Genomic DNA, 27437 nt, shown 5'->3' on the forward strand with positions numbered 1-27437 from the left:
ATAAGTATATTTTGAAACTACTAACTTAAGTTTTCAAAACGATAACTATACGTAACGTTATTTGACATAAATACTTAAGATTTATAATGTTTATACATATATCGTATAAGTAATGTATTTACTCACTTTTAAGACTTAAATACATAAAATCATATAAGTGTATTCACAAAAGATAGCTATATTTGAATCCTCATTCCATTTTTCACAAAATTTCTATACGTATATCTAGAGTATTTGTACTCGTATCATACCTAGCTTCTATACGTATTTACTATTGGTATATACACATCAAATCACCACCTAACCAGCCCTTGTTACTACCCTAGGTATAAGGTAATTGCTTTTGTATTATTGTTTGACAAATACATAAGATTACAAACTAAAATTTTGTCATGTTATCCTTAAAGATCACATTTTTAGGAGTATATATGTATCATCATTTTGATTCATTTACTACTTCAATCTCCTAGCTAAAACACACACACTTATAACCCTTAAACACCTTCAACAATTCAGTAAAGTTCTAAGAAGATCTAGCTTCAAAAACCTTACATAAACACCATAAGAAAACCATACAAAAACACTTCAAGAAAACCTTCCAAGAACACCAACTTACTTCCAATCTTTCATCCACTTCTATCACCCTTTTGATTCTAGCTTCTTACTCCTCTTTTACAGCAAACTTATCCAAGGAACTTGAGGTAGAATCTATGTTCATAACCCTGTTCGATTCATATATATATAGCTATCTTATTTTGTGGTACAAAAGTTTAACAACAAGAACATAGTTTGAATGTTTTCAAACTTGTTTGCAAACTAAATAGATCCTTCTAACTTAACTTTTAAAATACTTCAAGACCTGTAATATAACTTAAATATATGCTAATTTAATAAGGTAAAACTTGGTTTTTCAAAGTATAAGTATTTTTAGAAAAATGGTCATTAAATGATTTTTTTTTTGTAACAAAATGTTTAACTTCATATGTTTCACTAATGTTTCACTTATGCCGTATGATTTTGAATACAAACCAAGGTATTTACAGTTCATAGTCTTAAAGAAGAACTCGATCCAAGAAGATGGCAATTTGAATCAACGAAAACGGACTTGTAACGAAGAAACTATGACCGAAACAAAATTGGTTATCCTAGATCATTTCAACTACGGGATCAATTGGAAAAAAAGATATAAATCACATATTTCTAAGATAACATGATATTTTATATATATGTACTCATAATTCAATTTCATATGGTTCAGGATCACCCGTAAACAACACGATAAGATTAATCATAAGATCCCATGATTGTACGCAACACGTCATTTGACAACACCGGTACTTTATGTACGCAACACGTCATTTGACAACACCGGTACCATGGGTCAAGATTAATCTCGACCAACACATATACGATGGGGTTTTATGGGAGTTTTATTTATTTCGTTGGGGGTTTATTTATTGCGGGTATATTAAACATCTAAAAATGAACCATTAAAATTGAATTACTAACATCGAAACGCTAACTACGGACTAAGGAATTATTCAAAGTATTAAAAGTATTATAAATATATATACGAGATGTTTGTTTAAAATGAAAATATATTGATATATTATATATGGATAGGTTCGTGATATCAACCGGAAGACCAAGTCAAAAATATATATATCTTCGAGACAACAGTGAGTATATAGTCCCACTTTTAAACTCTAAATATTTCGGGATGAGAATACATGTATTTTATGTTTTACGATATGGACACAAGTAACTGAAAAATATATTCTACGTTGAGTTGTACCACTGGCATACTTCCCTGTAGCTTGGTAACTGTTATTTACAGCGGTATTGTAAACGCGAATCCTGTTGATAGATCTATCGGGCCTGACAACCCCAACCGGACTGGACGACCAGTATTCAACGGTTGCACAGTACTTCGTTTTGCGACTACACCTTGGTACGGTGTAGTAAGATTTCATATTAAAGGGAATATGCGACGTGATTAAATGTTAAGTATGGTTACCAAGTGCTCAACCACTTAGAATATTTTTATTGAAATGATTATATACGAAATCTTGTGGTCCATTGTTATAACGCTGCTAGCATCAAACCTATATATCTCACCAACTTTATGTTGACGTTTTAAAGCATGTTATTCTCAGGTACGAATTAAGTCTTCCGCTGTGCATTAGCTCATGTTAAGGATACTACTTGGGACCATTTAAGCTATGATACAAGGACGTTGCATTCGAGTCATTGAAGTTCATTAAAGACTATTGTTATGAAAATGGCAGATTAGATCATTTGGTTGTTATAAAATGTTAGGCTAATATGTCAACTCTCGATGTAATAATAGATTGCCTTTAAGAAATAAATGCAACGTTTGTAAAATGTATCATATAGAGGTCAAGTACCTCGCGATGTTATCAACTATTGTAATTCGTTTTTAATCTATATGGACGATGTCCGGATGATTAGTTTCGGATCCTTTCAACTTGCTCCGACACTACTTGCTCCGCCATTACTCGTTCCGACAACATTTGTTCCTTTCGTTCTGTTAACCCCTGGTCCGTAGACCTCACACTTCGCCGCGCTATGACTATTTATTTTACACTTGTTGCAAAATTTGGTGCAGAACCCCCAGTGATACTTTTCACACCTTTGGCATAGCTGCTTCTGATTGTTGTTGTTGTTGCGGTTATTATTGTTGTTAAGATGATTGTTGTAGTTGCTGTTGCTATTGTTGTTGTTGTTGTTGTTGTTGTTGTTGTTGTTGTTGTTGTTGTTGTTGTTGTTGGGCCGTTTGTTGTAGTTGCGATTGATGTTGCGATTGTTAGGATAGTTGTTGCGATTATTGTTGTAATTGCTGTTGTTGTTGTATTGGTGATTCTTATCACCGTTTTCCTCCCACTTTCTTTTGACTTGCTTCACATTGGCCTCTTCAGCAGTCTGTTCTTTAATTCTTTCTTCAATCTGGTTCACTAGTTTGTGAGCCATTCTACATGTCTGTTGTATGGAGGCGGGCTCGTGTGAACTTATATCTTCTTGGATTCTTTCCGGTAATCCTTTCACAAACGCGTCGATCTTCTCTTCCTCATCTTCGAACGCTCCCGGACACAATAGGCATAATTCTGTGAATCGTCTTTCGTACGTGGTAATATCAAATCCTTGGGTTCGTAGCCCTCTAAGTTTTGTCTTGAGCTTATTGACCTCGGTTCTGGGACGGTACTTCTCGTTCATCAAGTGCTTGAATGCTGACCACGGTAGTGCGTAAGCATCATCTTGTCCCACTTGCTCTAGATAGGTATTCCACCATGTTAACACAGAACCTGTGAAGGTATGCGTAGCGTACTTCACTTTGTCCTCTTCTGTACACTTACTTATGGCAAACACCGATTCGACCTTCTCGGTCCACCGTTTCAATCTGATCGGTCCTTCGGTTCCATCAAATTCTAAAGGTTTGCAGGTAGTGAATTCTTTGTAGGTGCATCCTACACGATTTCCTCTACTGCTAGATCCATGGTTATTGTTGGTATGTAGCGCGGCCTGTACTGGGGCTATGTTTGAAGCAAGAAAGGCACGAAATTCCTCTTCACTCATATTCAAGGTGTGTCGAGTAGTCGGTGCCATTTCCTTCAAAATAGTCAAATGAAACAAGTTAATCATATAGAATATCAAGAGTAGTCAATAGTATTTCGTAGCGTAATATGAACTTATTTATAAAAGCTCTTTCTTCATATTAGCGTTTTATACTCTTTAATTCGGGTAGTACCTACCCGTTAAGTTCATACTTAGTAGCTAACATACCATTTCAACTACTACAATTCTATATGAAAAACTAATCACAAAAAAATATATATCATATTCAAACCTTTATACAATAACTTGCAAACTTACAATACCGCTATTTTACATATAGCATGAAATATAGCACATAAAACTTTGATACAAAGTAGTTGCGAAGATAATTCTAGTTAATAAATAAGGCATTCAGCAAAGGCAATAAAGACACATAATTCATACGTCCAGAAACAAGTCATGCATTCTGGTTTTACTAATACCACTTCCCATCCTTGGTCTTGTGGAACGTAACCGTTGTGACCGATAGTATAACAATGTGTTGTAACGTCGTCAAAAGGACGAAGGTTACGTAATGACCAACAGTCTCGTAATAACCTAAAAACCTCATTTCTTACCCCAATTACCGACTCCGTCACTTGTGGGAACGTTTTGTTTAATAGTTGTAGCCCGATGTTCTTTTTCTCACTTTGGTGAGAAGCGAACATTACTAACCCGTAAGCATAACATGCTTCTTTATGTTGCATGTTAGCCGCTTTTTGTAAATCATGAAGTCCTATATTCGGATACATTAAGTCAAAATAATTTCTTAACCCGTTGCGTAAAATAGCATTTGGGTTCCCCGCAATATATGCGTCAAAGTAAACACATCGTAACTTATGGGTTTCCCAATGTGATATCCCCCATCTTTCAAACGAAAGCCTTTTATAAACCAAGGCATTCTTGGAACGTTCTTCGAATGTCTTACAAACTGATTTTGCCATAAATAGTTGTGCCGAGGAATTCTGACCGACTCTAGACAAGATTTCATCAATCATGTCTCCGGGTAAGTCTTCTAAAATATTGGGTTGTCTATCCATTTTGTGTTTTTATACTGTAAAATAGACAAGAGTTAGATTCATAAAAGATACTTATTAATACAAGCAATTTTTACATATATCGTAAAACATAAGCACACTATATTACATATATTACACCGCACAAATACAACTATCTTATTCCAACTCACTCGTTTCTTCTTTTTCAAACTTGGTTCTTTTTGCTAAGTTTTTAGGGATATATGATGTTTCCCTAATACGAGCCGTCGTTTTCCACATTGGTCTAGAAAAACCTGGTGGTTTAGAGGTTCCCGGGTTATTGTTACAACTTAAGAAATACGGGTGTTGACGATACATATAAAGTTCATCGAGGTTGGAATCAGATTTCTCTATTTTTATGCCCTTTCCCTTATTGTTCTCTTTTGCCTTTTTAAATTCAGTTGGGGTAATTTCTATAACATCATCGGAATCCTCGTCGGGATCCGATTCATCGGAGAATTGGTAATCCTCCCAATATTTTGCTTCCTTGGTGGAAACACCGTTGACCATAATTAACCTTGGTCGGTTGGTTGAGGATTTTCTTTTACTTAACCGTTTTATTATTTCCCCCACCGGTTCTATTTCTTCTTCCGGTTCCTCCTCCTCCGGTTCCGATTCTTCTTCCGGTTCCGATTCTTCTTCCGGTTCCTCTTCGGGAACTTGTGAATCAGTCCACGAATCATTCCAAATTACATTTGACTCTTCATTATTATTAGGTGAGTCAATGGGACTTGTATTAGAGGTAGACATCTATCACATAATATCAAACACGTTAAGAGATTAATATATCACATAATATTCACATGTTAAAAATATATAGTTTCCAACAAAATTTGTTAAGCAATCATTTTTAAAGTAAACACGGTCGAAGTCCAGACTCACTAATGCATCCTAACAAACTCGATAAGACACACTAATGCAAAATTCTGGTTCTCTAAGACCAACGCTCGGATACCAACTGAAATGTCCCGTTCTTATTGATTAAAAACGTTCCATATTAATTGATTTCGTTGCGAGGTTTTGACCTCTATATGAGACGTTTTTTTTTCAAAGACTGCATTCATTTTTAAAACAAACCATAACCTTTATTTCATAAATAAAGGTTTAAAAAGCTTTACGTAGATTATCAAATAATGATAATCTAAAATATCCTGTTTACACACGACCATTACATAATGGTTTAAAATACAAATATGTTACATCGAAATCAGTTTCTTGAATGCAGTTTTTACACAATATCATACAAATATGGACTCCAAATCTTGTCCTTATTTTAGTATGCAACAGCGGAAGCTCTTAGTATTCACCTGAGAATAAACATGCTTTAAACGTCAACAAAAATGTTGGTGAGTTATAGGTTTAACCTATATATATCAAATCGTAACAATAGACCACAAGATTTCATATTTCAATACACATCCCATACATAGAGATAAAAATCATTCATATGGTGAACACCTGGTAACCGACATTAACAAGATGCATATATAAGAATATCCCCATCATTCCGGGACACCCTTCGGATATGATATAAATTTCGAAGTACTAAAGCATCCGGTACTTTGGATGGGGTTTGTTAGGCCCAATAGATCTATCTTTAGGATTCGCGTTAATTAGGGTATCTGTTCCCTAATTCTTAGATTACCAGACTTAATAAAAAGGGGCATATTCGATTTCGATAATTCAACCATAGAATGTAGTTTCACGTACTTGTGTCTATTTTGTAAATCATTTATAAAACCTGCATGTATTCTCATCTCAAAAATATTAGATTTTAAAAGTGGGACTATAACTCACTTTCACAGATTTTTACTTCGTCGGGAAGTAAGACTTGGCCACTGGTTGATTCACGAACCTATAACAATATATACATATATATCAAAGTATGTTCAAAATATATTTACAATACTTTTAATACATTTTGATGTTTTAAGTTTATTAAGTCAGCTGTCCTCATTAGTAACCTACAACTAGTTGTCCACAGTTAAATGTACAGAAATAAATCGATAAATATTATCTTGAATCAATCCACGACCCAGTGTATACGTATCTCAGTATTGATCACAACTCAAACTATATATATATTTTGAAATCAACCTCAACCCTGTATAGCTAACTCCAACATTCACATATAGAGTGTCCATGGTTGTTCCGCAATATATATATATATAGATGGGTCGACATGATAGGTCGAAACATTGTATACGTGTCTATGGTATCTCAAGATTACATAATATACAATATAAGTTGATTAGGTTATGGTTGGAATAGATTTATTACTAACTTTCACGTAGGTAAAATGAGTAGTTTTTATCAATCTTGTTTTACTCGCCATTTCTTCGTTTCTAATCCGTTTTGAGTGATTCCAGTGGCCACGGTTTCGTATTGAACTTAACTTTATGAATCTAAATAGAAAAAGTATAAGTTTATCGTCGGAAATACAAGTTACAAGTCGTTTTTGAAAGAGGTAGTCATTTCCGTCGAAAGAACGACATCTTGATGACCATTTTGAAAAACATACTTTCACTTTGAGTTTAACCATGATTTTTGGATATAGTTTCATGTTCATAAGAAAAATCATTTTTCCAGAAGTATAGCTTTTAAATCAAAGTTCTTCTTAGCTTTTAATTATCCCAACCAAAACAGCCCCCGGTTTTACTACGACGGCGTATATCCAGTTTTATGGTGTTTATCGTGTTTCCGGGTTTTAAATCATTAAGTTAGCATATCATATAGATATAGAACATGTGTTTAGTTGATTTTAAAAGTCTATTTAGAAGGATTAACTTTATTTGCGAACAAGTTTAGAATTAACTAAACTATGTTCTAGTGATTACAAGTTTATAACGTTAAATAAGACAGCTTTTTATGTATGAATCGAATGATGTTATGAACATCATTACTACCTCAAGTTCCTTGGATAAACCTACTAGAAATGAGAAAAATGGATCTAGCTTCAAAGGATCCTTGGATGGCTTGAAAGTTCTTGAAGCAGAATCATGACACGAAAACAATTTCAAGTAAGATTTCCACTCGAAATAAGATTGTTATAGTTATAGAAATTGAATTAAAGTTTGAATATGATTATTATCTTGTATTAGAAAGATAACCTACTGTAAGTAACAAAGGTTTCTTGATCTTGTATGATTACTTGGAATGAATTTAGAAAACTTGGAAGTAAACTAGCAATCTTGGAAGTATTCTTGATTTTATGAAACTAGAACTTTTGGAATTTATGAAGAACACTTAGAACTTGAAGATAGAACTTGAGAGAGATCAATTAGATGAAGAAAATTGAATAATGAAAGTGTTTGTAGGTGTTTTTGGTCGTTGGTGTATGGATTAGATATAAAGGATATGTAATTTTGTTTTCATGCAAATAAGTCATGAATGATTACTCATATTTTTGTAATTTTATGAGATATTTCATGCTAGTTTCCAAATGATGGTTCCCACATGTGTTAGGTGACTCACATGGGATGCTAAGAGCTGATCATTGGAGTGTATATACCAATAGTACATACATCTAAAAGCTGTGTATTGTACGAGTACGAATACGGGTGCATACGAGTAGATTTGTTGATGAAACTGAACGAGGATGTAATTGTAAGCATTTTTGTTAAGTAGAAGTATTTTGATAAGTGTCTTGAAGTCTTTCAAAAGTGTATGAATACATATTAAAACACTACATGTATATACATTTTAACTGAGTCGTTAAGTCATCGCTAGTCTTTACATGTAAATGTTGTTTTGAAACCTTTAGGTTAACGATCTTGTTAAATGTTGTTAACCCAATATTTATAATCTCAAATGAGATTTTAAATTATTATATTATCATGATATTATGATGTACGAATATCTCTTAATATGATCTATATACATTAAATGTCATTACAACGATAATCGTTACATATATGTCTCGTTTCAAAATCATTAAGTTAGTAGTCTTATTTTTACATATGTAGTTCATTGTTAATACACTTAATGATATATTTACTTATCATTTAACATAATTAACCAAGTGTATCAATATCTTAATATGATTCATATGTACCTAGTAAGACGTTATAACGATAATCGTTATATATATCGTTTTCGAGTTTCTTAATTTAATAGTCTCATTTTTATGTATATAACTCATTGTTAAAATACCTAATGAGATACATACTTATAATAAAATCATGTTAACTATATATATAACCATATATATGTCATCGTATAGTTTTTACAAGTTTTAACGTTCGTGAATCATCGGTCAACTTGGGTGGTCATTTGTCTATATGAAACCTATTCCAATTAATCAAGTCTTAATAAGTTTGATTGCTTAACATGTTGGAAACACTTAATCATGTAAATATCAATTTCATTTAATATATATAAACATGGAAAAGTTCGGGTCACTACAGATAAGACACACTAATGCAAATTTTCTAGTTCTCTAAGACCAACGCTCGGATACCAACTGAAATGTCCGGTTCATATTGATTATAAATGTTCCATATTAATTGATTTCGTCGCGAGGTTTTGACCTCTATATGAGACGTTTTTCAAAGACTGCATTCATTTTTATAACAATCATAGCCTTTATTTTATCGATAAAGGTTTAAAAAGCATTACGTAGATTATCAAATAATGATAATCTAAAATATACCATTTACATAATGGTTTACAATAAAAATATATTACATCAAAGTAAGTTTCTTGAATGCAGTTTTTACACAATATCATACAAGCATGGACTCCAAATCTTGTCCTTATTTTAGTATGCAACAGCGGAAGCTTTTAATAATTACCTGAGAATAAACATGCTTAAAACGTCAACAAAAATGTTGGTGAGTTATAGGTTTAACCTATATATTATCAAATCATAATAATAGACCACAAGATTTCTCATTTTTTCATAAATAACATTACACTCGCAAGTGCATAAAAATCATTCATATGTTGAACACCTGGTAACCGACGTTAACTTAATGCATAGAATATCCCCAAAATAGAACCTCTCGTCTGTATAATAATCTCGAAGTACTAAACCATCCATAACCTGAATGGGGGTTGTTAAGCCCAATAGATCTATCTTTAGGATTCGCGTCAATTAGGGGTCATTTCCCTAATTCTTAGGCTACCAGACTTGAAGGGTGATATTCGGTTTAATAATCCAACCATAGAACGTAGTTTCGCATACTTGTGTCTATTTTGTAAAACATTTATAAAACTACATGTATTCTCATCCCAAAAATATTAGATTTTAAAAATGGGACTATAACTCACTTTCACAGATTTTTACATCGTCGGGAAGTAAGACTTGGCCACTGGTCGATTCACGAACCTATAACAAATATGTACATATATATAAAAGTATGTTCAAAATATATTTATAACATTTTTAATACATTTTACTGTTTTAAGTTTATTAAGTTAGCTGTCCTCGTTAGTAACCTACAACTAGTTGTCCACAGTTAGATGTACAGAAATAAATCGATATATATTATCTTGAATCAATCCACGACCCAGTGTATACACCTCTCAGGCTAGATCACAACTCAAAGTATATATATTTTTGGAATCAACCTCAACCCTGTATAGCTAACTCCAACATTACTGCATATAGAGTGTCTATGGTTGTTTCAATTAATATATATACATGGGTCGATATGATATGTCAAAACATTTGCATACGTGTCTATGGTATCCCAAGATTACATAATATATTAGAATACATGTATAATACAATATGAGTTAGCTAGGATATGATTTATATAGATTTGTTACAATATTTCTCGTAGCTACAACAATCAAAAAAATATTCAATCTTGTTTTACCCATAACTTCTTCGTTTTAAATCCGTTTTGAGTGAATCAAATTGCTATGTTTTATATTGAACTCTATTTTATGAATCTAAACAGAAAAATTATAGGTTTATAGTCAGAAATATAAGTTACAAGTCGTTTTTGTAAGAGGTAGTCATTTCAGTCGAAAGAACGACGTCTTGATGACCATTTTGAAAAACATACTTCCACTTTGAGTTTAACCATGATTTTTGGATATAGTTTCATGTTCATAAGAAAAATCATTTTTCCAGAAGAACAACTTTTAAATCAAAGTTTATCATAGTTTTTAATTATCAAACCCAAAACAGCCCGCAGTGTTACTACGACGGCGTATGTCCAGTTTTACGGTGTTTTTCGTGTTTTCAGGTTTTAAATCATTAAGTTAACATATCATATAGCTATAGAACATGTGTTTAGTTGATTTTAAAAGTCAATTTAGAAGGATTAACTTCTGTTTGCGAACAAGTTTAGAATTAACTAAACTATGTTCTAGTGATTACAAGTTTAAACTTTCGAATAAGATAGCTTTATATGTATGAATAGAATGATGTTATGAACATCATTACTACCTCAAGTTTTGTGGATAAACCTACTGGAAAAGAGAAAAATGTATCTAGCTTCAAAGGATCCTTGGATGGCTTGAAAGTTCTTGAAGAAGAATCATGACACGAAAACAAGTTCAAGTAAGGTTTTCACTCGAAATAAGATTGTTATAGTTATAGAAATTGAATCAAAGTTTGAATATGAGTATTACCTTGAATTAGAAAGATATCTTAATGTAAATAAGAAAGATTTCTTGAGATTGGATGATCACTTGAAATGGATTTGCAAGATTGGAAGTAAGCTAGCAAGATTTCTTGAAGTGTTCTTGAATGGTTGTTTTTATGATGATTAAAGCTTGTAATTGAAGCTAAAAGATGGTGAAAATGCTTGGAGATGATCAAGTATGATATTAGGAGTATTTTGAGAGAGAATTTAGAGTGTAAGTATGAGAAAATGGAATGGAAAAATGGGGTGAAATCATAAAAACGAAATTACTTGTTATAAAGAAGAAAACAATCCTTAAGTTTGTTTTTATCTCATTAGTCATACAAGTTGTTAAATAATGGTTTCACATATTTTTGACTCTAAGATGGCTGCTAAGAATGAATGATTAAAGGTGTATATACCAATAGTAAATACATCTAGAAGCTGTGTATTGTACGAGTATAAATACGGGTGTACACGAGTAGAATTGTTGATGGAAACGGATGAGAATGTAATTTTGAGCATTTTTGCTAAGTAGAAATACTTTGATATATGTATTGAAGTCTTTAAAAAGTGTATTAATACATCTTAATACACTACATGTATATATATTTTAACTGAGTCGTTAAGTCACCGTTAGTCATTACATGTAAGTGTTGTTTTAAGACCTTTAAGTTAACGATCTTGTTAAATGTAATTAATCCATTGTTATTATACTTAAATGAGATGTTAAATTATTATATTATCATGATATTATAATGTATTAATATATCTTAATATGATATATATACATTAAAATGTCGTTACAACGATAATCGTTACATATATGCCTCGTTTCGAAATTCTTAAGTTAGTAGTCTTGTTTTACATATGTAGTTCATTGTTAACACACTTAATGATATAATTAATTATCATTTTATCATGTTAAACATAGTGTATCAATATCTTAATATGATTCATATGTATTTAGTAAGACGTTGTTATAACGATAATCGTTATATATATCGTTTCGAGTTTCTTAATTCAATAAACTCATTTTTATGTATATCACTCATTGTTAATATACTTAGTGAGATACTTACTTATCATAATCTCATATTAACCATATATATATCCATATATATATATATATCATCATGTACTTTTTGCAGATTTTTAACGTTCGTGAAACGCCGGTCAACTTGGGTGGTCAATTGTCTATATGAAGCACATTTTAAATAATCAAGTCTTAACAAGTTTGATTGCTTAACGTGTTGGAAACATTTAATCATACAAATATAGTTTTCATTTAATATATAACATGGAAAAGTTCGGGTCACTACATGAAAAGGATCCAAGCTCTCTAGCTTAGGATTTCATCACCTCATTTGACTTAGATTATGTTCATACTTGTTTGATTGATGTAAAGTTTGTAGCTTTAGTTGTAAATGTAACTTGTAATTGTGTTAAGACTAAGAATATGATGTAACTTTGGTTCATCATCCATCTAAGACTCTTAATTGAGTTGTGTTCTTACTTGGTCTTAACTTATTGTGTGTTGATGGTGGAATCTTAGTCAAGGTGATGCTAACCCATCAACGAGTTGTACACTTGAAGCTACAAGCATCAAGGATGAGAACCGTGATGAGCATCAAGCACCAGGAACCCCACCAGAGCACTTGTTTACTGTTTTTTGGGATCTGATAAGTAACCTGGGCTACTGTAAAGTTGATTTTCAGTTAGTTAGGTTCGAGTAGATGATTTTCCGTTTATGCCTCGTCTTAATCCGAGTTACGGTTTAGGATTTATGGCCCTCCGAAAGTCACTACGCCCTTGTAACGTTGTGCTGAAATTTCTGACCTACTCGCACTTAAACCGTCGCCACGGTCAAACAATGACGAGTTAGGTTCTGAAAATTAGTCAGCGGTTAGAGGACTCACATATGGAGCCATAGCCACTGACTACGCGTCTTTTCGATTTACGTAGAGGTTGTAGCAGCTGATCCAAGCCAGCCTATTGTTTTGACCTCTATACTTGATTAACTTACTTAGCTTTTATGATGATGAATGATGATGATGATGATGACACTTAAACTTATTTTATGCACTAATAGAACTTATAAAGACAACCTACTGACCTAGTAACCTTTGATTTAGGTTGACGACCTTTCGGACCGACTTACTACTTGCACACTTTCGTATCGACTTGTATTGCTTCTTCACTGTGAGTTATAGCTTTCCTTTTTACTTTACTATTTTTGGGACTGAGAATACATGCGCTTTTTATGTTTTACTTATTTGACACAAGTACTTAAACTTTACATATGTGTGGGTTATATAACGGCATAAACTTCCCCCTTAGCACGGTAACGTTTAACTATTGGTTTTTGAACCGGTAGACGCGAATCTTAGATATGGATCCATAGGGTTTGACATCCCTACTCGGGCTAGTCGCGCTAGCATTTAACGGGTGTTTAATACTTCGAGGACATACGCACTCACCATGTGTACTTTTAGGGGGTGATATTTATATTTACGTTAACTCTAGTTACCATGTGCCCACGGTTATACATATACTTTTCATACTGTTTTGAAACATTGAAATCTCGTGGTCAATCTTATATTACTGTTACAATTTAAACTATAGCTCACCAACATTATTGTTGACGTTTTTAAGCATGTTTTTCTCAGGTGCTTAGAGGTTTGTTGCTTCCGCTGTTTAGATTTGCTGTCTTGCTGTTAGACTTGCTGTCATGCTGTTTAGACTCGCTGTTAAGGACCTGCTGTGTTAGAATCCGCTGCATAACTTAGAGATGTCTCAATTATGGAATTTTTCTTTTGCATTCGTAATATATGTTATTTTCAAAAATAATTACTTTGTAACGACCTTTGTGTCAGGTTATCTTTTGTAAACGCTATATCTTTTTATGAATGCAAACTGGTTTTCAAACAGCATATAGTATTTGACCGTGTAAAGATCTTGTTGTTGACGAATCGTACACGATGGTTTTGTACGGGGCGTCACAGGTACGGTGGGCAGGATATCTATAAATACGAATAATTGTTCATTTGACCGGACACGGGGATGGATTAATAGTTAATGGACTCATTAAAACAGGGGTGGATTACATTCAAGGGTAATTGGTGTAATTGTTAACAAAGTAGTAAAACCTTGAATTACACGCAGTCGATAACCTGGTGTATTCATTAAGCAAAGTATTAAGACCTTGTTACAGTTCGAATCCCCAATTAGTTGGAATATTTGACTTCAGGTATAAGGATAATTTGACGAAGATCCTCGCACTTTATATTTATGACTGATGGACTATTATGGACAAAACCGTATGGTCATATCGAATAATCCAGGACAAAGGACAATTAACCCATGGTAATAAATTAAAATCAACACGTCGAACATCATGATTATAGAAGTTTAAATAAGCATAATTCCTTTATTTTATATCTCATCGCACTTTTATTTACTGTCATTTTATTTATTGCACTTTTAATTATCGTACTTTTATTTATTGCACTTTTATTTATCGTCATTTACTTTACGCTTTAAATTAAGTCATTTGTATATTTAATATTTTACATTAGGTTTTAATTGTGCCTTAAGACATAAAATCGACAAACTGGTCATTAAACGGTAAAATCCCCTTTTATAATAATAATAATAATATTACTTATATATATATATATATATATATATATATATATATATATATATATATACAAATATAGTTTTAAAAATATAGCGTTAAACTCAGCTAGCTCCCTGTGGAACGAACTGGACCACTACTTTACGATTAGGTACACTGCCTATAGTGTTGTATTAAAGTTTAGGTATATCCACTCTATAAATAAATAAATAACTTGTGTAAAATTGTATCGTATTTAATAGTATTTCGTAACAAAAATATAACTATTTCGTACTACACCTCGCACACATCAAGAGGTCAAATACCTCGCAATGTAATCATATGTTATTGTATTCGTCCTTATGGATTAGGACGGGTCGCTTCAGTTACCATCGCAAAACGAAAAAAGAAGATGGGAGATTCTTATAATCCTCCTGTGTGTTTCTCACGAGTTATTTTGGATTTCGTAATTGGAAAAACTCTTTCATTTTTATGAAGAAATCATTTTTTCTTCCCAAAACCTACCATAATGTTTCGGATCGGGCTCATGCCTTCGTGACCAATGTGTATAGGGATCCCATGCCCGAAGGTTTCAGTGATGGCCCTCTTTATGTTCGTATTTGTATACACCCCGTTGTGGCTTCTACTTTTCCAGATGCTATTTTGTTTAAACTTTGTATGGCCACAAAGTGGGAAGGAGGCCAAGTTGATCCCGTTATTTCTTGTGGGGATGAGGGTATGTTTGATTGTCTTGGGTTTATGTGATGATCGTTTTGTCATATTTTGTTTAATGTTATCTGTTCTTACTTTTGCAGAGATATCGTTAAAGAATGTTGTCAAGCTCCAAGGTGTGAAGGAAATGACTTTTGTTGTCCAAGCTCTATCGATTGCTACAATGACTCGTGGTTCCCCTTCGTGTTCTAGCTATCTTCAGAGCAGTCAAAAAATGTGACCTTGGTGAGGTGAGTTCATCGAAGCCTCCTACGAAGCGAAAATTTAAGGCTGGATCTGTGGAAGTTCCAACCAACGTTAAAATGTGTGAAGATGTGCCGCTGAAGGCAACCAAGCGAGGGGTGTGAAGGGAAAGGGTCCTTTGACTGGTGTTTCTTATAAAAAATTGAAACCAGTTGGGGTGTTGCTGGATGAAGCTACAAATGAAGAGGGTGCTGATGATATTGAGTCGTCAGCAAAGGCAGGTGGCGACGATTGTCTTGGTATTCTTCTTTCCCTCATATACATGGAATGGATATTTGAGATTGCGTCTTCAAATGGTGGAATTTAGGAAGTCTGTCATACCTTGGCTTGGATGATATATTTAATGGCAACTCACCTAAGAAAATGTCGTCATTCGGGAAAAAGTTGTGGCAAGCAGTCGATTGGACATGTGGGTATCTAATCTGGTAAAATCGAAATCAATTGGTTTTCAAAGGCAAGAATGAGATTCTCTAATGACAAAATACAACAAGTTGTCATTTAAATGGATATCGAGAAAAATTAAATGCATGAAGATAGATTGACAAATGTGGCTAACCAATTCGGACTACTATGCTGCTTGATCCACATCAGTATTTGTTGAGATGCACCCTCCGCATCTTTCCATCTCTCGTGTTGGTCATGCGCTACTACTGCTTGTAACCATACAACAGTTAGTATACCATGTATATGAGGATTTTGATATGAATAAAGGTTTGCTTACTTAAAAAAACTATTACTATTATAAAGAATAAAATAAAATAAGAATATAGATAGATATAGAACATATTATATCCGATATCCGATCCGATACGATATAAGATAAGAAAATACTCCCTCCGTCCCAGATTAATTGTCCCCAGACAAAAAATACACAGTTTTAGGAAATCCCACTAACTTTATTTCTCCACCAATGAAATATCTTCTCTCTCCAGATCCACCAATGAAATATCTCCATTCCTTTCTATTTATGGAAGTAGACAATTAATTTGGGACATCCCAAAATGGAATACTGGACAATAATTTAGGGACTGAGGGAGTAATTACAAAGAAAAAGAAAACGTAAAATATTAAACAAAATATTTGTTTTAGCGTAGACATTAACATGAGAATGCTTACCCTCTATGCCACTACTACCTTCCCTGCCTTTCTAAAACCCTCATTTTGCAACCTTCAACATCAACAGCTTCTTCTAAAACCCTACTCTTTTCGTTTCAACCAATCACAATCGCAATCGCAATCGCAATCGACAGATATGAATTCATCACTAGAAGAATCAGACGTAGGCATCTCCTGCTACATCTCATCGTTACCTGGTTTTCGTGGCATTCTTAAGCAAAGGTTCCTAATTCTACATCTCTTTAATTGATCTTACTCATTATTTTCAACTAATTGTTCCTATTATTTGTTCATTTCAGGTCCTGTTGTTACCTGATTTTGTTTTGTATGAATGAAATCAGTCGTGAATTGCGTAACTGTTGTTCTTAGGGTTCATAACGCTCCGTCTGTGTGGATTTATAATGTTTAATCCGGATAAGTAGTAGATTAACAATAGTGCTTGTTTTATGCTCTGCAATCTGCATAATTGACTGAATAGCTAAAAATTAAGTACTAATTTAACTGTTATGTCAGCTGTTTGAAAAAAGTCATGACCTAATTTGAAATATATATTTTCATGACTTATATACATTCGTAAGTCGAAAACAAACATATCTACATATCTGAATGATCTGCTAACTTAAGTTACATATTATGTTAATTAAGTTTAAAATGTATGTGATTAGAGACAATTTTAAATACACTTAGGGGATTTATGGTGCGAATTAAAGTTATATTGGTGATTATTTGAAGTATTCACATTTTGTAATAGCTATATAACCGTTCAAATAGTTATGATTGGTAAACAATTTAAAAGAGGAAGATGCATTGTGATTTAATGAGAATGTGATAAGTGTTTTCACTATCCTGTTTAGTTTGTTACAATTTCGTAGTGCATATGTTTATTTATCTTACTAATTCGATTGTATTATTATGTCACTTTATCCTAGTTTCAGCTTGGTATGCAGATCGTAAATATGGTTTAATATTTTTTAGGGTGTAAAATTAAGATTATATACTATAATGTCTTTTGTTACAGGTATTCTGATTTTGTAGTCAATGAAGTAGATTTGGATGGAAATGTTGTTCATTTGACCTCGTTAGATGCGCCAACAGAGGTTGTTTAGTGTCTCATATCATCTTTGTAAAGTAAACTTAAATTCCGCGATTAAACTAATCTTGATGATCTATATCTTTCTTATGGGTCAGATAGCAGAGGAACCTGTAACGAAGATGACGGATCAACTGAATGGTGATCATGGTACCGAAATTGAACTATTTAGAGGCCTAGCGGGTGACTTAGATGCCAACTCCTTGAAGGAATTTATGGATAGAATTAGTTCTGATGTTGAAGATGGAGCTACCTCGATTGTTCTTTCTCCCAGTTCTGATAAAGTCCACCGGACAGTAGGCATTCTTTTTTTATTTATTTATTTTGTTCTGGATTAAACTATAGTAGTAATAGCATGTGTATTATTAATAATTTTGATCTTGAAGGCAGTGCATAATTTCTTTAAAGAAAAACTCAAGTTCTTGGTTACCGACACAGTAGATGGACCGGAGCCCACATCAAAATGTATTCGAGTGAGATTGAATTCAGGGGGTAATAATGACAGAGGCCGAGGTTCTAAGAAGCGTAAAGGTAGAGGTGAGACCCCGTATGATAGTCGAGGTTCAGATCATTGGCCAGAGAATCTTGGAAAGTTTCTCAGGTAACAAAGAGAGCCCAACAAATGGCTTTAAGAGTGTGTAAATATAACTTGGTTCGGCTAATTTGCTAGAGCATAAACATATTAATTTAGTAAAAAAAATAGTTTCTTTTTAGCCTGTACTTGCTTATAAGATCTGCATTTATCAATTATTTAGGTTTCTAGAACTTATGGAGACATTTTTGTTATTTGAAGTAACAGTTTAGGATGGAAAGTAATTTTGTAGTATAATGCTGTTAATATTTCTTTGAGTTTGTAGCTAGTGCCCACTACTGTTAGTCGAATACAAGTAAAAGGTGAAACCTGTTATGTTTCCATCTGTTTAGTTCTTCAGATATTGTTTATCAGTTAATATAGATTTATTGAATATTGATCTCCTATGCATATATGATTCTGTTTTTTATTTGAATACATAACGACAATGTTGGTTCATTTCATAAGATGGTGTACATGCATGGTTTTCGTGGAACTTTTCTTTAATTGTCAACACGGGAGAATGATTTAAACTTATTGGTATTTTAGTTGAAACGGTCAGTGACTGAGAAAGTTAATATTTTTTAGTAGCTAAGAGGAGTCAAATTGGAACAATATGAAACTGTTTTAATTATTATACTACTAATGAGGTTTGTAACAACTTGAAAGTTAAAATGAATTTGATTTCTTTTTTCTTTTGATTTCAACATACGTAAATGTTTTCAATATTCATTTCCAGATTTCATCTTTTCAAGGAAAACAAGGATACCCAAGAGGCATTAGGATTGATAGGGAAGATGCTTGGCATTCAGGTTAGTGTTGTTTGGTAATTTGATATAATTGTTGAAACTGATATTTTTCATATACTTCTTATTATACAAACAGCTTTTCGGTCGATTCTATATTTCAGTTATCTGTCTGTATAACACTCTCGTTTCATGTTAAATTATCTATTTGCACATCATCATCATCATCATCATCATCATCATCTATATAAAAAATATGATTAACGGGGTTTCATAAGATTTCTTATGTATTCTAATTGAAGTGTGTCACATTAACTCCTTCGAGTATGTGCACATTGAAAAGTTACATTTCTTCATGGAAGAGAGTACTTCTTTCTCTAATATTGTTTGTTTAGGGTCTGTTTCTGTTCTAATAACTTGAAGTTGTTAACATTTACTTTTGCAGCCAAGGTCATTTGGATTTTCTGGTACAAAAGATAAGCGTGCTGTAACAACTCAAAGGGTAACAATTCTTTTTGCTTAGCACTGCTTTTGCATTATATATGTGAATATGTGCGTGTTTGTATTATGCACGCTAGTAATGATTAACAGATGTGTTTTAATTCAATAAAATCAGTTCTAGGCCTTGTTTAGTCGTTGTTTGTTTTATTTCTACACATTTCGAAATGTTAAGTATACAAATTATTGAGTCAAAATCTATGCATCTGTATGGCTCCATAAACTCCAAATATGGAGAGTTGTAGAGCAAGAATGGACATACAAAGGAAAATGCCAAGAAAAAAAAAAGATAAAGTTGAGGAGACAAGTACATTTGAGTAAGAAACTTGGATATAAGCGGTTAAGAGAAGTAAAGAGTTGGTCTTATTAAGTTAGATGATATAAACTGTAAATATCTATGTTTATATTACCATACATATACAAAACATTCTGCACTCAGGAAGGATCTGTAAAAATGTTGAACAGAACCCTTCACATAAACTCGTAGTGTTTCATATATTGTTGATGTACATGTTTTACTTTAACAAATTGAAAGAGATTACGCTTCCTCTTTTTATGATGACTGACAAATTTGACATGTACATCACAACTTAGGTCACGGTATATAAACAACGTGCAAATAAGGTGGCTAGTCTAAATAAAAGATTGATTGGAATTAAAGTTGGTGACTTTAGGTAAGTGCATTGACTCACTGAGTCTGAATCTTTTACTCATCTTTGATCAATCTTTATGGTTAAATAATTGTGGGTGATGGATGTTGCCGCTATGTTGCATGTAGTTATGTCAATGAAGGGCTTCTTCTGGGTCAGCTTCTTGGAAATCGATTTACAATTACTCTGAGGTTTGAGCTTGACTGAATAAGATACAATTGTTGTTTGTTATACTAAGGTTTTATTTGGGTAGATAATACACCATAAAAGAATTTGGTTGGAGGTGGCAGTTTCAGTTTTGACTCATTACTTATGAATGGGTTGATGTGGGTTATCTATTATTTTTAACCGGTCAAATGGGTATGTATAAAAACTGAAGCGTAATTGGAATTGGGTTTTACAGATATGAAAAAAGTCACACAAAGTGTATAATAAACACATAATCTTTGAAAATATAAACCAGTATATAAACTTCTTGAAGAAGTTAGGTTATTATAAAAATAAAGTATTCAATAGTTTAAGTTAGAAACTAATTAAATGTTAAAGATGTAAATACATTTTGATAAAACCGTTTTTGGCCAACCTGACCTGTTTTAGCTCTCACAAAATGACATGTTTTTGACCTGTCACTCGACCCACCCATTTTACACCTCTACCATTTGGTACTCAACAAACAGCATGCTTTTTCTTTTATAGCCCCATTGGTTTATATAAGTTTCTCTAGGGGGGTGGTTGCAGATTCTGAGGATACCGTAAAAGCAGCAGCAGATGCCTTAGGGAAGCATGGATTCATAAACTATTTTGGAATGCAGGTAGTGTTTCGTTCAACGTTTAAACTCCCTCTTTTTAAAATTCTCAACTTTATCCTTTACGTGTTGTTACCTTAGGTTCAAATTCGTGATAATTGATTTTATGCATTCTGAAACAGAGGTTTGGTAGTGGTTCTATACCCACTCACCTTATTGGTGCTAAACTAATTAAAGGAGAATGGAAAGAAGCAGTGAGCATGATTCTTGATCCCAGGGATGGTGATATCCTTTTAATTTCCGATCTCTTAATATGTAGGAATGTATTAAGATTAATATGGCATAATTACTTGTTTTTCTTAACACAAGTTGTTGGACACAAAGGGATGACATAAGGAGGATACGCGAATATTACAAAGAAAGTAAAGACATTGATGGGACCTTGAGACAGTTACCTCGCTTCCTTGTAGCTGAAAAGGCCATAGTAAGTTACAGACATATTAGTTCATAGACTTTTTCTTGCAATTCGCTTTGGTACACCCTTTACCTATATATCTTTCTTAACCAATGAAGTTCTCATGTACTTCCATTGTTTTAAAAAAGTTACTTGATGTGATGTGATGTAAATGTGTATAGACGCTGAATTTTAGTGAATATTAGTAGATGTTTATCATAGAAGAGACATTATAATGGAAAACTAAGATATCAAGGTTTAATTTTCCTCTTTTCTTTTCATATAGGATATTTTCATTCTATGTTCTACCTGATGGTTTATGTAGCTTGGAATGTCTCGTTATATATATTTCAGTCATTTATAAATAAAATGTGTTTTCACCTATGTTTCATTAAAAAGATACATAATGGAATACGGCCTAATATTTCTAATTGCTAGAGTTATATATCATTTTCTTTCTTCCCTTTTCATTATGAAGTTTTACCGTTTGGTGTATGTATATTGGAAAATCCCATGTATTTTAGACATTTGTAACTGAGATCTGTTTCAATCTTATTATCAGCTGCAGTGCTTGAAAAAGTGTCCTGGGAACTACTTGCAAGCTCTGAAGTCTGTACCTAGGACTCTTCGAATGATGTGAGTATTACTTTTATTTATCGAAATTGATGTTTGGAAACACTTACGCTTAAATCGATATTCAAGAGGCTCAGAAATAATAAATGACTATTACTATTCACTATATTGTTTACACTATTTTAAAGGCAACTATTGTTCTTGTCAATAGGCTGGTACTGATTGCAATTTGAAGTGAGCTTTCATTTATGCCTATGTTTAAGAACTTCATTTGATCAATACTTGATTTGAAGCGGTCCAATTTTTCAATAAAATAGTACTAATCCATTGGATCCTTCTTTACTTTTATATACATGACAGCACACTAGCTAAGTTAATTAGACATACCTTTCAACATGATTTTTGGACCGATACCATATGCTGTTTCATGTTAAAGAAAATGGGAGATGTGTTACATAAGCAATTTGTTTCTATCAACTTATAGTTGATGTTTGTTTTCATTTCAGGTATGTGCACAGTTATCAAAGCTTTTTGTGGAACCATGCTGCTAGCATAAGAGTGCAAAAATATGGTATGTACCATTTATTCTTAGAAACGTTTTTTAGGTTAAAAGTGTGCATCCCAATGTACATGTATTCTTGTGTATGTAAATTAGTTTAATTAATTGTACTACTATTTTCAGGAACTGACCAACTAGTGTTGGGAGATTTGGTATATGAAGAAAGCTCTAACGGAGTTAAGCAAATTCATGATTCTGAATGTGAAGAAATCACATGCAATGATCCATCTGAGGATGATCTTGTGGACGAGGTTGATACACATGAATCTGAAGCCAATATTACCTCAGTAAAGGTCAGTGAATACTTTGAACTGTGGCAGTATGTTTCTTGTTATAGTAACACATGTTCAGTTATGAATCATCTATCTATCTATTTTGTGCATCATATCAGATGCTATTATATCCCAAATGCAAAAGTTATAGTGAAGTTATAATTTTGACAGCAAGTTGAGTTTGATTTTCCAAATTAGGTAACTGAAATTTGTCTCGCTGTTTGTATATAACTATCAAAATGTAACCTGAACCACTAGAAATGGTAAAAAAAAATTTTTTAGGTCCGAGCTCAAATAAACAAAAATAAAGATGGTACTAAGGCTCTGTTTTCTAGATCCATATAAGATAAGCTTGCAGTTTATGATTATTTCTTGTTTTTGTTTACAGGTTGTCAATAATGAGGACATTGCTTCAGGGCAGTACAAATTTACTGATGTTGTTCTTCCTTTGCCTGGGTAAAGAGAAGCACACATTTCACAGTTCACACTTAGTGTTACATAAAACGTTTGGGATTATTCATTTGGGTTAGCTATATGATTCTCAATATTGTATGTGGCAGTTCAAGAATAATTTATCCACAGAATGACATTGAACAATATTATCAAGATTTGGCTAAAAAGGTATGTTGTTTTCTTTTGGTATTAGCTATTTTATTTTGGTCTGTTGGATATATGATAGATACATAATAGTAGCAGTAGGAATAACAGTAACAAATTAATGAAAATAAGAACAATAAGAAGTAGAATTAATTAAAGATGGAACTGATAATGGAAGGATAACAATAAAATCAGAGAAGATCCAATTAAATGGAAACTTCCTGCCTAATCAGAGGAGAAACAATCAGCTTCTTCCTCTGCCCAAGCTTCTACAGCCGACTACCAATTTTTCATACATAATTCCTCAATGATTTTCTAATTGACCAACATCACTTATATATAAAGAAATTGATAATGAAACCCTAGGTGACTTTCCATTGGGCTGCTCATAATTGGGCTTGGCCCTCATCTTGTTCTCTATCAATATTTGTGTTTATATATGATACTACTGTTTTTCACATGCTTTCTATAACTCATATATTAGGTACGTATACATATATACAAATTTTTAATAAAAAATAGTATCTTCAGGTTATATTTCACTTCTAATATGCACAAACATATGTATACACACACGTGCTAATAAATGTATGTGTACTTATATTATGTATTATATCTGCCTCAATAGAACATTTTCCTTTTGGTCTGTTCTTAATAAAAGTAATGTTTATTCCGTGTCCTTGCCAGGATGGTGTCAGCCTGATGGAGAGTATGCATAATGTCAAGTGAGTTATTTATTCTGTTTATTATTATTTGTTACCAACATAGATTACGTTTGCATCCGTTTTCTCATATGATAAGGTATCCTATTTGACTTGAGGGCATAACTGATTGGGTATCACATTCACATATAATATGCTTATTTACATGTTTCACGTTATTTAGAAACTAAAGAATAATGTATTACAGAGTACATTTGTTGTTATATAAACTTCAATTGATCTTAGTTCTACATTATTTCAATTAAGATATTGTAAGTTGTTTAAGGGTTCTTTTTCGGATACCAACCTGCTTCTTTATCGTAAGATAAGCAGACAAATAATCCATTCAAACAGTTCACTAATATTAAACAATCAGCATATTTATTTAATGTTTTTCAAACAATCTTGAAACATTAAATTATAAACATTTTGATTACTGTTGTAGCCCAATTTCATCACGACATCTGGACATGCTAAAATAAGAAAAATTTAAATAAAAGTAAGCCGGTTAAAAGAACTTATATGGTTAAACATTTTCAGTATTAGTCATCATCAATCTTATAAGCTTAAATTGAATTACTAGGTAACTTAAATAGTATGCAGTTAAATCAATAAACATCTAATCATCCAGCGTAATTGCGTAAAACGCATAAAATGAAAATGTAACATATGATTATCCACTTTTATGTGCGTGTATAATGCTAATCTGTAGTAAATTCTGGTAGGGAATTCTCACTTACCAGCATGACTGGAGCTTACCGCCGAGTATTTGGAAACCCTAAGGATTTTGAATGGTAACGTCTTCTTTTCATTCTTCTACGTTGTTCTCGTTACCAGATACCTGAATATGTTAATGGTAGGTGTATGAGTAACCTACACTTAATCGCCTATACGTGGATCGTGCGAATGCTTGAAAATAGTTACTGGTCATATATAAATACACGAATTGAATGCTAATACTTATTCTTTTGTTCAATATTATATTTCTGACTGTATTCGGAAAGTGTTTGAACGATTCTCTCAAGTTATTCAGTTTAAATGCTCATATGATCCAGTTGCTAACGAAAGCAACTGAGGACTCTTTTAAAGTGAGGGTTCGCATGGCACTATTGACCCATTTTATGACTGAGTTGATATAGGTTATTATTTTCATTTCTAATACGCCAAATGTGTCAAATATCAAAATATGAAACCGGTAAATTTGTCCAAAGTGTATTCTTAATTTCACATTCGTCTAAATCTGGTAATGCAAATGAAGATTTTATATTGTAGTGGTAGAAAATTTTGTAGATTTTTTTTGGGGTCAGCCTGTCCATTTTTGAGGTCAAGTTGCCTGTTTTGCATGAACCAATTTACATAAGCTGCACAGTTTGCCATCTGGGAGTATTTAGACCAACTGTTAAAATGCTGTTTGACTTGTTCAGGGAGTTAATAAAGTATACAGATGTAAGTACCCCATTGACGACGACAGATTTAGACGTTGTTAAAAAGGCCAATGAAGGTGATGGTTCGATTAGCATGCCACACATCAATGTTTCGGCACCGAATGGAGAAGCGTTGTTGCACGAAAAACATTCAAATGTGTCCACTGCTACAGGGGATAACTTGGCCCTTAAAATGAGCTTCACACTTCCAGCTTCTTGCTACGCAACTATGGCGATTAGGGAGCTACTGAAAACATCAACTTCTGTAAGTATCGTATTTATATTTAGACTTTGATACATTGTTGACCTAGATATGTTGCAGACCCAATCATTATTGGCAGGTAGCGACTGAATCTCATTTTTATTTTATATTGTTTGTTAATATCAAAGGAGTTTATTATGTACAAATGTAATCCGAGATGTGAATGACTTTGTGCTAAGAAAAGAACCTTTTTTTTTCCTTCCAAATCTGTTATATCTTGACATAAGACTAATTTGAATTCATTTTTAATAATATAAGAACACAAAATGTCATGTGCGTATTGAAGCAAAGTGCTCAACCAAACATAAAAAACTGAGGAATTGGTTCAAATTATTAGGGTACTGGAACAGTATATTAGATTAAACTATCTTAACTGCTCTTTAGTTTACTGTGTTGAACCGACCATCCTTTCATCAGTTGTAAACTGCTTATCTAAGCCTGTGGTTTTGATTAGGACTCGGGCATTTTCTTACTGGGTGGTTGACTCGAGTCTATAAACATTGTTATAAACATTGTTATTTTCTTACCACTTTCTCTGGTTGACTCGAGTCTATAAACATTGTTATTTTCTTACCAATTTCGCTGAATAAGTAGATGTTACCATTGTAACTACATGTTGCTTTGTTTAATGTTTGTTTTATATTTAGTCGACCTTTGTTTTTTCAGGCTGCTTTTCACAAGGCATTAAATAAGTAGATGCCTCATGTACGAGGTTGATTTGAAGGTCCCGTATTCGCGTGTCCGGTTGCAAGATCACCCAGATAATGGAAGCATTTAAATTAGGTTAACAAAAAAGAATATTCATAGGCGGATTGATCAAATGGCTTTGTACAATGCACCAACATGTTTTGTGTGCCTTTTCACCATCTACCTTTCACAATCGCATTTGTGTTGGTTCCAACCGGTATTGAGAATGACCTTTAAGGGGTTCTGTTTGGAAACAGGCCAGTCTGAGTTCCCCGTTCCCAGGTCAATGGTCACTACCCACAAGATTTCAAGACCTTTGAGTTTATTGAAAGTTTTGTATTCAATATGTATACTCAATATTCTAAATGTTTTTATGTAGTGTCACACTGAAATTTGACTGTGTTGACAATTGGGTTTTGGTCAAATTTGTTTAATCTTGACATCAGTGTTCACCCATTTTTGAAAAGCAAAGAAATATTCTTTAACCTTCATTAGCACTTGTAACATTTTGATTTATGTGTTTTCTCTGTTTTTGTCGGTATCATGGTCTCTAACTTTATGCTGATTAAGTTGATGGAGTAATGATCCATCATTAAACCTTATTAACTTCATACAAGAGCTTAGTAACTCAAACTTGTGAGTTATGGTTATCCTAAATAAATGAAGTCCA

At 32.9% G+C, this 27437-nt stretch overlaps 1 protein-coding gene across 4 annotated transcripts; it reads left to right on the forward strand.

Moving 5' to 3' along the window:
- Positions 1-15566: 15566 nt before the first annotated feature.
- Positions 15567-27258, forward strand: LOC139858563 (multisubstrate pseudouridine synthase 7). Of its 4 annotated transcripts, XM_071847400.1 has the most exons (22): positions 15567-16060; positions 17005-17159; positions 17237-17307; positions 17956-18034; positions 18126-18323; positions 18414-18628; positions 19338-19410; positions 19790-19846; positions 20437-20516; positions 20621-20683; positions 21217-21304; positions 21421-21523; positions 21619-21722; positions 22255-22328; positions 22772-22836; positions 22948-23117; positions 23485-23552; positions 23657-23717; positions 24381-24418; positions 25120-25188; positions 25819-26083; positions 26747-27258. In XM_071847400.1, the coding sequence occupies exons 5-22, from the start codon at positions 18150-18152 to the stop codon at positions 26774-26776; spliced, it is 1797 nt and encodes a 598-aa protein (XP_071703501.1). In that variant the 5' UTR covers positions 15567-16060; positions 17005-17159; positions 17237-17307; positions 17956-18034; positions 18126-18149; the 3' UTR covers positions 26777-27258. The 4 variants fall into 4 exon arrangements, with proteins under 4 accessions (XP_071703501.1, XP_071703500.1, XP_071703499.1 ...); XM_071847399.1 differs by lacking the exon at positions 17237-17307 and having other exon boundaries at positions 15567-16532; XM_071847398.1 differs by lacking the exon at positions 17237-17307.
- Positions 27259-27437: the final 179 nt, after the last annotated feature.

The sequence above is a fragment of the Rutidosis leptorrhynchoides genome, chromosome 7, assembly GCF_046630445.1.
Source record: "Rutidosis leptorrhynchoides isolate AG116_Rl617_1_P2 chromosome 7, CSIRO_AGI_Rlap_v1, whole genome shotgun sequence".
Lineage (NCBI taxonomy): Eukaryota > Viridiplantae > Streptophyta > Magnoliopsida > Asterales > Asteraceae > Rutidosis > Rutidosis leptorrhynchoides.

Coding starts and splice junctions, on each gene's coding strand:
- LOC139858563 (XM_071847397.1), top strand. CDS start 16,924: ATGAGAATGCTTACCCTCTATGCCACTACTACCTTCCCTGCCTTTCTA. Junction 20,684..21,216: donor CGATTTACAATTACTCTGAG/GTTTGAGCTTGA, acceptor AAGTTTCTCTAG/GGGGGTGGTTGCAGATTCTG. Junction 26,084..26,746: donor TACTGAAAACATCAACTTCT/GTAAGTATCGTA, acceptor TTGTTTTTTCAG/GCTGCTTTTCACAAGGCATT.